Raw genomic sequence first — 13,154 nt, forward strand, 5'->3', positions numbered from 1 at the left:
CTTCGCTTTGCAATTGAACTTGCTACTTATTCTCGAGAAAGGGCAGGATAGTGAGAGAGTGAGAAATGAGATAAAGAATAGGGAGGAAACTGAATGTAGATACTACTACAGGGGGGTGGTTGGATGGAGAAATTTCGCGGAGGTGATTGGTTAAGCCAAATAGAGAGGAATCGTGGCTAAGTACAGAGGAGTGGTCTATAACTGAAAAACAATTCATAGTAGTCTATGAGCGGTGTGCTGTATTCAATTTTAGCAGATACGTCAAATTGTGGTCTTGAAGTACCTTTTATGCTAGTGTTTTTTAGTCTTGGATTAGGTTTTTATTAATCACTCAACGGAAAGTTAAGTAATCTGCCTTTTCTCTTATAGTATTAACTCGAGCCGTGTTTATTGTGAGAATTAATTTCGTCTATTTGCTACCAAATAAATGGCATAAGTACATTAACTGTACTCATTTTTTGAGCATAATTAATAGCTTTTGTAAGAGTGAATCGCTAATTTTTTTTTCATTTGGCTTTTATTTATGCATAGTCAAACTCTTGTACTTTGTAACTATTCTTCAAAAAGAGAAGACATTGAGATAGTACTTTTTTTAATTAAAAGGGAAATCTCTTACTAAGATGTCAATGTTGGAGAATGGCTATTACCTGAACTTCATTCTGATAAGTGTGTGTGTTCTTGTGAGTTCATTTACGTTAATACTCTAGTGGTGTTAGAACTTCTCAATTTCGTGTGTGTTATACAATGGGGTTCATTCACTCTATATATAATAGACAAAAAAATTGCTGGTAGCATTGAAATAAAAGACACAATTGTATATCAAGACAACTTCTTGTTTAAGCTCGTATTTTAGTTGGCTCTAAATTTTGCATGAGTCTTGTGTACAGAAACTAGTGAATACATGCATATCAATTGTCGATAAATAAGTGTGATATAAGAGATTTTTCAACAAGCCGACTGGCCCTTAATTTTCGCTCCATTAATTTTTTTAATTTCGTTCCGGTTCTGTCTCTCAGTTTTCTGGTGGCATCTTGAATTTTGCGCATTGAAAAGAAAACCTCACTGTTTTGTAGTCTAACTTTCCAATTGCTAAGTGATTGGGCTGAGTATATAGTCTAGATCTTCATGTTTTCTAGGAGCTTATCCATTATTGGAAGGAGAGTTGGAAACACACTATTTAGGAGCAAGAAAACTACCTTTGCCTTAATTGCACTGCCATTATTTGTCAGCTATAGAGGGATTCATTTGAATAATACTTACACTAGTAGCATTAGAAACTACAGTCAATTAGCAAATACTAGGTTCACTAACATGCCGAGCTTGACGCCACCACAGTATCCACCTAGCTGGGAGTTCAAGCCAGAAGATATTCTATCACAAACTAAAGAATTTATTGCTAACACTAAATTGTTCTATGACGATTTAGTCGCCATTGATAATCCTACTATTGAAAACCTAATTGTACCTTACATCAACCATGAAAATGAAAACGAACTATTGATAAATCAGCTCACCTTTTTACAACATGTTTCGGAAGATAAAACAATTAGAGATGCGTCTATGGAGGCTACCATGCTATTGCAAGATTTCGAGATCGAATCTGGCTCTAGAGTTGATTTATTTAAACAATTCGATCTGATCTGGAATCAAATCAAGGATAAGAAGGATGAATTTGAAGATTTCGAAATTTGGCGATTTGTTGAAAAATGTCATAAGGACTATGTTAGGGCTGGTTTAAATTTGCCTGCCGATAAGCTGGAAAAGGTCAAAGAAATAAAAAAGAAAATAGCCGACAATTGTTTAAAATTCTCTAAAAACTTAGGAGAACAGAAGGAATATATATTGTTTACCGCTGAAGAGTTGAAGGGTGTTCCAGAAAGTGTCATTGAACAATTTGAAAAAGTTAACGATGAGTTTGGAATTCAAAAATTAAAAGTTACTTACAAGTATCCTGATATTTTTCCTGTGTTGAAGAATGCTCAAAATCCTGAAACCAGGATGAAGGCATTCATGGGTGATCAGAATAAGGTTCCCGAAAACGAGCATTTGTTTAAAGATACTTTGAAATTGAGAAATGAACTTGCCTTAGTCCTAGGATATGATACGTATGCTAACTATAACTTGGATATTAAAATGGCAAAAAATGCGGATACGGTGCTGTCCTTTGTGAATGATCTGATTGTGAAACTTCAAGACCCAGCCAAGAAGGAACTGGATATCTTAAAGAACTTGAAAAAACAAGAATTTGAAAATGAATTCAACATGGTATATGATGGTGATTATTATATTTGGGATCACAGATACTATGACAACAAATATCTAAAAGAGAATTTCAATGTCGATGAGGAAAAAATTGCTGAATACTATCCCTTGGAATCCACAATTGATGGTATGTTGAAAATTTACGAGACGCTTTTGAAGCTAAAATTTGTTGAAGTCAAGGAAAACAAGAAAACTTGGCATGATGATGTCAAACAATTAGCAGTATGGAAGTTAGATACTCCTGAAAACCCAGAATTTGTTGGTTGGATCTTCTTCGATTTACATCCAAGAGACGGTAAATATGGGCATGCAGCAAACTTTGGTTTGTCATCCTCATATATAAGTGCAAATGGTACTAGGTCATATCCTATTACCGCTTTGGTATGTAACTTTTCCAAGTCTACCAAAGATAAACCATCATTGTTGAAGCATAGCGAAATTACTACCTTTTTCCATGAATTAGGGCATGGTATTCATGACTTAGTTGGAAACAATAGAATAGGTAGATTCAATGGTCCAGGTGCTGTACCTTGGGATTTTGTTGAAGCTCCCTCTCAAATGCTAGAATTTTGGACTTGGAATACAAAAGAGCTACTATCATTATCACAAAATTATAAGGATAACGCAAAAATTGATACCAAGCTGTTAGAGTCGTTGATTAAAACCAAGCATGTCAATGGGGCTTTGTTTGCTTTGAGACAGCTACATTTTGGCCTATTCGATATGAAGGTTCACATGATGAGTGCTGAAGAGTTAGACAAATTGGACATCAAAAAATTGTGGAATGACCTTAGAGAAAAGATCTGTCTAATTTCTAACGGTGACCAGCCAACCACCGGCTATAACTCGTTTGGTCATATAATGTCTGGCTCGTACAGTGCAGGTTACTATGGTTATATGTGGGCGGAAGTTTTTGCTACTGACATGTACTACACAAAATTCAAAGCAGACCCATTGAATCCGGAGGTTGGTGTCAAGTATAGGGATATTGTTCTAGCGCGTGGTGGTTTATACGAGATTGACGATAACTTGGAGGAGTTCTTGGGTAGAAAGCCTGCAAAGGATGCATTCCTGGAAGAATTGGGTTTACATTAGAGGTATACTATTATAAAAAAAATATTGTGCAGTATAGATGTCTTTTTAAGACAACTTTGCATGTTTTGAAAAGACATTCCCACATATTTTTACATTATGTTATGGTTATATGCTCTATTTCATCTAATAAACTTGTAGTATCTATTAATAAAAATATGACATGTGCCAAGAACGTTTTTTTGCCATCAGAAATTAGAAGTAAACGATTCTGAACAGAAAATTTTCTTCAAAGATGTATTTGATATCGTTTTCATTGCGAATCAGTTAATACACTATTTTAAAATCCATCTTTTCTCGGACGTCCAAATATTATGATAACGGTTTTAGTCTATCGAGCAACGGGTTCTTTCTGTATTTGATATAATGGCCATAACTATAGAATTAGTATAGAGCTAAAAGCTACGAACTAAGCATACTAGCAAGCTTAAGGATGGAAAACATAATGTACGAACCTACTCGATTAGAAAAACCAGCAAACACTTAGTTTTAGCTACCCCGCTTTCTCGAAACAATGTTCCGGGTAACATTAAATTTGGGAGGGAAAATTTTTTGTTGTTTTGGTTGGGTGGCGTTCTGCGCACATATGAGCATATTGAATCACTGTTTTAGCGTGGTTTTTAAGCCGTTTTGAACCTGAAAAGTAGCTAGAGATATGTAGTACACTCTCCTTTATATATGTGTGATTTTTTGCGTTTGTTAGAGCTCATATTGTGTCCAAAATAGTCATTTGTAGACGCCCAAAGGGTATCCCAATACTAAGGTTGGACTCCTTTTCAGTGTGTTGGAAACGTTACCCGGCTACAAGAATTTACCCTCTCATCTCTGGTTGTCTCGACTCCCTCCCTGCCTCCCTACAAACAAATGCACATGTGCACTAAGAAGCAAGTTTCTTCCAGAATAGGAAAACTTAACGTACAAACTACCGTAGGTGTCGACTCTTGGCCATAGTTAAGATATCATTTAGTCATTTTTGCTCAGAGGAAGAGCTTAGTTAAAGCTGTCTTCTGCCCTTGTCTTTACGACGCCTCTTGCTTTCTTATTGGAATTTTGCAACACCGTCCACCACCTGCGCCAGTGCGATGTTTTCTGCACACTTATTGGCAGCTTCTAGAAAGAACGATAAAGTGAGAAAATAGATGACGAGGATAGAAAACGAGATTCTACGGTAGTTTCTCAGCTAGCAAAGTTCAATTTTTACCCAGCTTATCAATTCTGTAACTTCGATGGCTTTCCAAAAGCAGCAGAAAAACTTGTCCAACTTGAGTTACCCTCACCCAAAACGGGGTTACCCTCCTTAGTTTTATGGAGGTTGTCCAATCAAAATCGAGTTTTATCTTTTTTCACGCGTTGAAAAAGGCGGCATTCCAGACGCGAGTATAAATACAGAACTCTTTTTTCATCCCTGGTTATCCAATCCTGAGACCAGAATTTTCGTTTTTTGCCGAATTTTTTTTTTTTTTGGGAAAATCTTTTTTTTGTTCACTTTTTACGGTCGAATCTTTTTTTAAGTTTGAGAGGTTTTTGTTTTTTTCGATTTCAACTTCTATTTTAGTTTCTCTTTTAGTACTTGGTTTTCTTAGACTCTTTTTTTTATTCTGGTTCTTCTTAGTTTTTTCTTCAAATTTTTTTCTCCTTTAGAAGAGACCGAAGAAAATTATTTTCTCCAATTTTGGTACATCCTTCATATATTTAAATACGGGGATACCATCACGCTTCTTTCGATACTACTCAACGAAGGATCATACAGCTAATTTCATTTTGTTCTAAAATCTTTGTTTGTTGTTTTGCTTTCCTATTAGAAAAAGTATTTTTATTAATTTATTAATCTTTCTTCTTTTCTTTTTAATTATTTTTGTGAGTGTTAATATTTCCAAAAAAAAAAAAAGAAAATTAACTAAGAAGAAACAAGAAGGAAAAATTATTATAATACTACTTGCAGGAGCTTATTACTAAACTGGATTTGCAAGAATTTTAGTTTTTTTTTATCATAGCGCTAGAAGGTTATTTTAGTATAACATCTACCGTTAGTTTGTTGCTTTTTTTTTCGGGTTATTTTTTATTCTAACACTGGTTTTTTACTCTAAAGGTGGAAAAAGATAATTTTTTCGATCTTATTTTTTTTCTTATTTAATTCTCTACTTCTAAGCTTTTTTCAAGAAGAGAATAATTTAGGAAACGCTCAGCTGTTATAAGAGGTAAACGAATAGAACTTTGGATCGTTAAAAGGTATATTTGACGGTTTATCATTGTTTCTTTTGTTTCAAGACTTAGTTCGATTTGTTTGTTAAATCGATAGATTGTGTTTGTCATTTTTTGTTTTATTTCACATCGAAGTTAATTTAACCTTAATATCAATAAGGTTATTTCGTGTATTTGATAATACAAAAACTGATATCTGGAGATACATTACTATACTAAATCTACTCTTCATTATTATTTCAAAAAGATAAAACCAAGGAAACTCCTTTATTTTTTTGAAAGCTATAAGAAAAGGTAAAAAGGATTAGAATAAAAAAAGGATTACAATACAAGGGAAACTTAAAATTCTTATTTTTTTGCATACAGTTATTTCTCAATTTTGAAGCATCTAATAATTATAATAGAGGTTTCTTTATTGATCAATTGGTTTTTTTGTCATTATTTTTTTTGTTTTTTCAATTCTGCTTTTTTATCAATAAACTTACAACAATGGCTTTCTCCATAAACAATTCCACATGTCATTTCACTATCAACAAGAAGACTCACGGGACTGTGAGATTTTTGGAACAAGAAAGTGATGACGAGGATTACCATTATGCTACCGGTTTGCTAAAGAAGCGCAAATCTGTCAGCACGCCAAGAACAGTGGACATGCTGATCAATAGTAATAGTAATGGTGCAAGCCATATATCTAGTACAATTACACCATGTCCAACTCCAGATCCATTCAAGAAAAGGGTTGAAGATGAGGTGTTTTTTCAGGATATTCCACAGAGTCCAGTTTCTATGGCATCTAGTACACCAGAAGTTCCACGCGATGATATAGTTGCCAGAGAGAGATGCTTTGATTTTATCGTACAGTCAATCGATGAGGTTTGGGCAAGATATGTTGACTCATCATCTACTGCAGAAACGAAGACATATTATCTTCGTAGTGGTGGAAACAATTTAAATAGTGCAGACAGCTCTTTCCAATCGACTTCTGATGATTCTTCTTGCTTTGAGGATGATGTAGAGGTGAGCGAAGAAGATGGATACAATTCCGAAGTCACTTCATGTACAGAGTTTGATGAATCAAACATCAAAAGTCTGCAGTCTCTAAAATACAGGTTGACTAATGCAAAGAATGACTTGGAATTAAACTATGATTCTCCTGATCTTACAGATTCCATGGAATTTTGGAGGCGCTGGGATATGATAAAATACAGCGCTGTGGAATTAATGGAGGATGATGATGACGACGAATTGATAGAATCTGTCATCGAAGAATTGGAGAGAGGAAGAAGTGTGGGCCTTTAGATGATATCAGTCATTTAAAAAAAGTACTGCCCTTCGAAGATTCTAAAAATTAATCAAATTATCATTGGCCTGGCTAATGACTAGAATCTCTTGTCAGCTACGCTTAAGTCATATTTCAGAAAATAAGGTCATTCACCTAGCGCCTGTTGAGTACCACTCACTTAGTGGTTTGCCGTGATAAGACTTTATAAATTGGACTTAACATATCATCTGGTCTTCTCATCTATTTTTTGGTGAAACACAGTCTCCAACTGATTCAAAAGTGGATAATAAGGAGTTAGCGGAATTGCTCAGGAAGTAATTAGAGTCGCTCTTTTAAATAGCTCCAACTCATGGTAACTAAGCATTCCTATTAAAGGTTTGCAAAGAATTTGGCATATCTCTAAATGCCATATATAAATTTTTTTACATGGCACGTACTTATATATAGATCATTTTAAAATTAAACATTCATGCAAGAACATTACCGTCATAACTATTCTGATTTTACATTATTAGCATAGCATAATATGGATTATATTTAGCACTTATAACATGTTCGCACGTCATACGGAAGTTTTAAGGTTGGCATGGACAAAGAATTGTTTCAGTCTCAAACTCATGTCGGCGGTTGTTCCTGTATCAGATTTGTAACCTTGTAATACGTTGCATTATAGTCAAGTTTCAAATTTTAAAACGTATTTTTAAAACAAGTCTGAAATCTTCCATTTAATCTTGTATAAATATGGCAATTATCATAAAAAGCTCTATAAATTCTTAATATAATTGGAAGCATTTAATCTTGTTTCGCAATACATTTCTAGAAAGAATAGTATAAAACATTAGTAAACATGATTGAAGATGAGCTTTACAACAATAAGGATAACTTTTCAGAGCCTAAACCGACAATGTACAATCAAATAGATTTCAAGCCAGTGAGGTCTCCATTCTCAAATAATTACAGCAGCAACTATGTTCATACTTCCGTGGTACCTCATAAATTTGTTAGCAATGTAGAAAATCCAGTTGAAGGCTACCCTAAATTGCAAAAGCTTTTCAAATTGAAAGAACAACAGATTGCTAAAATTAGTTCGAAGGCCTACGGATATAGAGTCGATATTGAAAAGATGATACCTACATTGAATGATTGGATCAATAAGGAGGCATTGGTATTTGATGTCATAATGCTTGGTTGTCTGACGGATAATCAATTCATTTATCCGCTACTAACGCAATTACCATTGGACAAATTAATTTCAAAACCTGGCTTTTTATTTATATGGGGAAGCGCACGCAAAATACAGGAATTAGCAAATCTACTGAACAATGAGAAGTGGGAAAAAAAATTTAGAAGAAGTGAAGAATTGGTGTTTGTACCAATAGACAAAAATTCGCCATTTTTTCCAGGGATTGAACAAGAAGACACAACACTAATCGAAAGAATGCAATGGCATTGTTGGATGTGTATAACAGGTACCGTTAGAAGATCAACTGATGGGCATTTGATTCATTGTAATATAGATACAGACATGACTATTGAAACTCAAGATACAAAAAATAATGCAGTTCCAGATCATTTGTATAGAGTCGTTGAGAATTTTTCCTCATCGACGCGTAGACTTCATATTATTCCTGCCAGAACAGGCTCCAATATACCAGTTAGAACTAGGCCAGGATGGGTTATTATGTCACCAGATATATTGCTGAACAATTTCAATGCAACTACATACAAACACGATATCGAGCAGATTGGTACTAATATACCAACGACAGAAGAAATTGAGAATTTGAGACCAAAAAGCCCCATCACCAGAAATGCCGAGTAATACAAACACGAACCTTGGATGTATTTCTTCTAATTTTATACTACGTTAATCTATGACCTTAGTGTTAGTATTGTAATCGACTAGCTGAGAGTTGTAGTAGTATGTCTTATGATGTTTTTTTAATATGAAAACAACATGGGTATTAGTTACGCTATTCTAAATTAAAACGAAAGTCTGATCTTTTAATGCTTCATGTTAGACCTCAAATTAACGATTTCCAAAGCTACACGAAAAAGTTAGTCACCAAATTAACTGTCAGTGAGAATAAGTTCGTCTTTAGAATTGAAGAGTGACTTTATGTTTAAAGTCCTCTTACTCCGAAAGGCAGCAGATCCGTAGTTTTTCTGCTAAGGCCATGTAAATTACCTAATCGGGTTAATTACAAGCTCTTAAAAAACGGCAATTGCTAATCAAGTAATAGAAGTATAGCTATGGTTATAGTTGCATATTGTCTATATGGCATTATTTCAGGTTAAATGGTAGCCTAAAATATCATTGTATTTTAACTTGAGGTAATAAGATAGCACATAATATCATATTTTTATGGTTAGTAGTATACATTTGAGATTAGCAGTTCATTTATCGAAAGTGAATGCCTGTATAAATAATCGTATTTGTTTTTGCCCAGTAACATATTTAAAATATTGAGGTTCATTATACAGTAAGGTCCAAATATAACTATTGTAAGCTTATAATCCTCACTATTATTAAATAACGGAAATACTATCTTCAAGTTGGGCACATAATCCAACTTAATAATATTATTTGAAATTGGAGGTACAATCTGAAATTATAACAATGAAAGACAAACTAAGAACCATAATTCAATATTGCACAGATTCAAAATTTTGTAATTATAAATACTTACATAGCTGACTGTATATCTGTTTATATTTAGCATCGAGATTAAGACACTTTTGGTACTGTCCCAGTCCCGTAGGAATCCACAGCAACGAGTTAGGTACAAAACATAAATATAATGGATGATAATTCATTGTCATAAATGAAATAATGAAACGATATAAACAACGGAAAGTTAACCCAGACTAAACTAGTTCTATGTTCTAGTTACAACCTTCTTAGCTATAGTTTTATGAGGGTTAACCTTGCACTTTATTATGGGAGAACCTCCTTTTTTGAATGTTATTTTCATTGCTAACTTTTATAGATGTATCCTGTTGCAGAGAATATTTATACAATCCAAAGACTAAAAGAGCAATGAATTATACAATTAGCTGGTCTTTAAACTTAAGTAATACAGCAATAACCATGATAATTTACCATAGTGATCATTAAAAAATTTTAAGTTTTATATTCCCAAAAGTGAGATCAAGAATAAGCGATAAAATTCCTTTTACTAGTCCAAAAAGTCTTGATTATGTGATATAATCAACCATAAACCAAACCTGCTGTACAGTTATTAACAAAGATCGTAATAATAGTATATCTTGCTTATTATTTCTAGCCTTATCATGTCATTGCATCATAGAGCCTGAACAATATAAAGCTAACTAAAAAGATAGTTTTAATTAAATGAGCTCAGGCTCTTTCAACGTGGATATTCCTTCCAAATTTTAACAAATTATAATGTATACTGTTGCCAATACTAAGCACTTTGAAATTACTGTTATATCAGGTGCCTGGTCAATGGTATTACGTAGCTTATGATATGTTATGAAAAAAATTTGCGATGAGCTGCTCGCGATGAGATGAGATGAGCCTGCCAGCCGATGAGTTTCTCGCAATGCATACCTTGTGGGGGTTAATAGTTTTCTGTTAAAATATTCCCATTTAAATATAAGAGTATTTAATTTGCATTATATAAAACTTATAAGACCTTACTATTAATAAGGAAGGTAATAGCTAAGTACCATGGGTAAGACACAGAAGAAAAATAGTAAAGGTCGTTTAGATAGGTACTATTATCTTGCTAAAGAGAAGGGTTACCGTGCCCGTTCATCTTTTAAGATTATTCAAATTAATGAGAAGTTTGGTCATTTTCTAGAAAAATCTAAGGTTGTTATCGATTTGTGTGCTGCTCCAGGTTCTTGGTGCCAAGTTGCATCTAAATTATGTCCTGTGAATTCATTAATCATCGGTGTGGATATTGTTCCAATGAAACCAATGCCAAACGTCATAACTTTTCAGAGTGATATCACAACAGAAGACTGTAGATCCAGATTGAGAGGTTACATGAAGACCTGGAAAGCAGACACTGTTCTTCATGATGGTGCTCCAAATGTTGGTTTAGGTTGGGCCCAAGATGCTTTCACACAATCTCACTTAACTTTGCAAGCTTTAAAACTGGCCGTTGAGAATTTAGTAGTCAATGGTACCTTTGTTACCAAAATTTTCAGATCAAAAGACTATAACAAATTGATTTGGGTGTTTCAACAGCTGTTCGAAAAGGTTGAAGCCACCAAGCCACCAGCTTCAAGAAACGTTTCTGCAGAAATTTTTGTGGTATGCAAAGGGTTCAAGGCTCCTAAAAAATTAGATCCAAGACTGTTAGATCCTAAAGAAGTTTTTGAAGAACTTCCAGATGGTCCACAAAATATGGAAGCTAAGATTTATAATCCTGAAAAGAAAGTGAGAAAGAGGCAAGGTTACGAAGAAGGTGATCATCTACTATACCATGAATGCTCTGTACTCGATTTTGTTAAATCAGAAGACCCAATAACAGTATTAGGTGAGATGAATAAATTTACTGTTGAACAGGATGACCCAGAATGGAAAATCTTGAAAAGGCTAAAACAAACAACAAATGAATTCATGGCATGTATTGAAGATCTTAAAGTCTTGGGTAAAAAGGATTTCAAAATGTTGTTGAAGTGGAGGAAAGCCTCTAGAGATATTTTAGGTTTAGATAAAGACGAAGACAAGGGAGACATTGAAATAGAACCGTTAAATGAAGAAGAGCAGATTGAAAAAGAACTAAGAGATCTACAAGAAAAGCAGAAACAAAAGCAGAAGCGTGAAAAGAGAAGAAAGAACGAGGAGAAACAGAAGGAACTAACTAGAATGCAAATGAACATGTTAACTCCAACGGATATTGGTATCGAAGCTGCAAACATTGGTAGAGATTCTCTATTTAATTTAAAAACTGCTGAAAAGACTGGTATTTTAGATAAATTGGCGAAGGGTAAGAAGAGAGTTATTTTCACTGAAGATGAAATTGCACAAGATAACGACCTCCATATTGATGAAAACATAGTCATTAGAGATCGCCATGATATGAATGAAGTTGATGACTTAGAAGGTGAGCTAAATGCCATGTATCAAGATTACAAAAATAGAAAAGCCGAAAGAGATGCTAACTTTAGAGCAAAACAAGCTAGAGGTGGAGATGTGGAAGACGAATGGACCGGCTTTGAAGGTACCAAAGACTCGGAAGATGAGAATAATGAGCCTAAGGACTATATTGAATCTGATGACTCTGAATTATCCGATGAAGATGATGATGAGGCGATTAACCAACTTATCAGTAAATTGAAGAGTCAGAACAATGGTTCCAAATTGAGTAGTCAAGCCAAGGCCTTGTTCAGTAACCCATTATTTGAAAATGTGCAACCTATTCTACAGTCAAAGACTGATGATGTAGTGGACTCAGAAAGTGTTGGGGATGCAACCAAGATTAGCAATAAAAGATCTTACAATGAAATGAAAAAAGAGGATCTATCAGATAGCTCGGATGAAGATTCGTCCTCTGAATCTGACTTTGAAATTGTTGCCAATGATGAAAGCGATGGCGATATTGATTCTGATTACGATTCTGATGAAGAACGAAAGAGAACCACCAAAGAGAAATATGATAAGGATATTGATATTGCCACTGTTGAAGCAATGACATTGGCTCATCAATTGGCACTTGGTCAAAGATCTAAACATGATCTGGTCGATGAGGGTTTCAACAGATATGCGTTCAGAGATACTGAGAACCTTCCAGAATGGTTCTTAGAGGAAGAAAAGCAGCATTCAAAGGTTAATAGACCGATAACTAAAGAAGCTGTAATGGCGTTGAAGGAAAAAATGAAAGCTCTTAATGCACGCCCGATTAAAAAGGTGGCAGAAGCCAGGGCAAGAAAGAAAATGCGTGCTGTTAAGCGTTTAGAAAAGATTAAGAAGAAGGCAGGCTTAATCAATGATGACAGTGACAAATCTGAAAAGGATAAAGCGGAAGAAATCGCAAAGTTGATGCGTAAAGTTACAAAGAAACAAAAAACTAAGCCTAAGGTTACATTGGTGGTTGCCCATGGTAAAAACAAAGGTCTATCAGGTAGACCAAAGGGTATCAAAGGTAAATATAAGATGGTTGACGGTGTACTAAAGAATGAACAGAGAGCATTGAAACGTATTGCTAAGAAACACCATAAAAAGAAAAAATAGCTTTTCACATGATCTTGGTAGCATTTTAATCACTTGTATTTTTATATCTGTATATTATTTATCATTCGAACAACTTTGCATGGTCATTTTATATCTATTTTTATGCTG

General features: G+C 34.3%; 4 protein-coding genes across 4 annotated transcripts; all 4 read left to right on the forward strand.

Annotated features, from left to right (window-relative positions):
* Window positions 1-1,125: 1,125 nt before the first annotated feature.
* Window positions 1,126-3,357, forward strand: PRD1 (metalloendopeptidase; the record flags this gene model as incomplete). Its single annotated transcript, XM_444988.1, has 1 exon — window positions 1,126-3,357. One exon carries the CDS (start codon window positions 1,126-1,128, stop codon window positions 3,355-3,357), a length of 2,232 nt encoding a protein of 743 aa, XP_444988.1.
* Window positions 3,358-6,045: 2,688 nt separating this feature from the next.
* Window positions 6,046-6,855, forward strand: GVI51_B00275 (uncharacterized protein; the record flags this gene model as incomplete). Its single annotated transcript, XM_444989.1, has 1 exon — window positions 6,046-6,855. One exon carries the CDS (start codon window positions 6,046-6,048, stop codon window positions 6,853-6,855), a length of 810 nt encoding a protein of 269 aa, XP_444989.1.
* Window positions 6,856-7,685: 830 nt separating this feature from the next.
* KAR4 (Kar4p) lies at window positions 7,686-8,660 on the forward strand (the record flags this gene model as incomplete). Its single annotated transcript, XM_444990.1, has 1 exon — window positions 7,686-8,660. One exon carries the CDS (start codon window positions 7,686-7,688, stop codon window positions 8,658-8,660), a length of 975 nt encoding a protein of 324 aa, XP_444990.1.
* Window positions 8,661-10,532: 1,872 nt separating this feature from the next.
* On the forward strand, window positions 10,533-13,046 carry SPB1 (27S pre-rRNA (guanosine2922-2'-O)-methyltransferase; the record flags this gene model as incomplete). Its single annotated transcript, XM_444991.1, has 1 exon — window positions 10,533-13,046. The coding sequence occupies one exon, from the start codon at window positions 10,533-10,535 to the stop codon at window positions 13,044-13,046; it is 2,514 nt and encodes an 837-aa protein (XP_444991.1).
* Window positions 13,047-13,154: the final 108 nt, after the last annotated feature.

Source organism: Nakaseomyces glabratus, chromosome B (assembly GCF_010111755.1).
Source record: "Nakaseomyces glabratus chromosome B, complete sequence".
Classification (NCBI taxonomy): domain Eukaryota; kingdom Fungi; phylum Ascomycota; class Saccharomycetes; order Saccharomycetales; family Saccharomycetaceae; genus Nakaseomyces; species Nakaseomyces glabratus.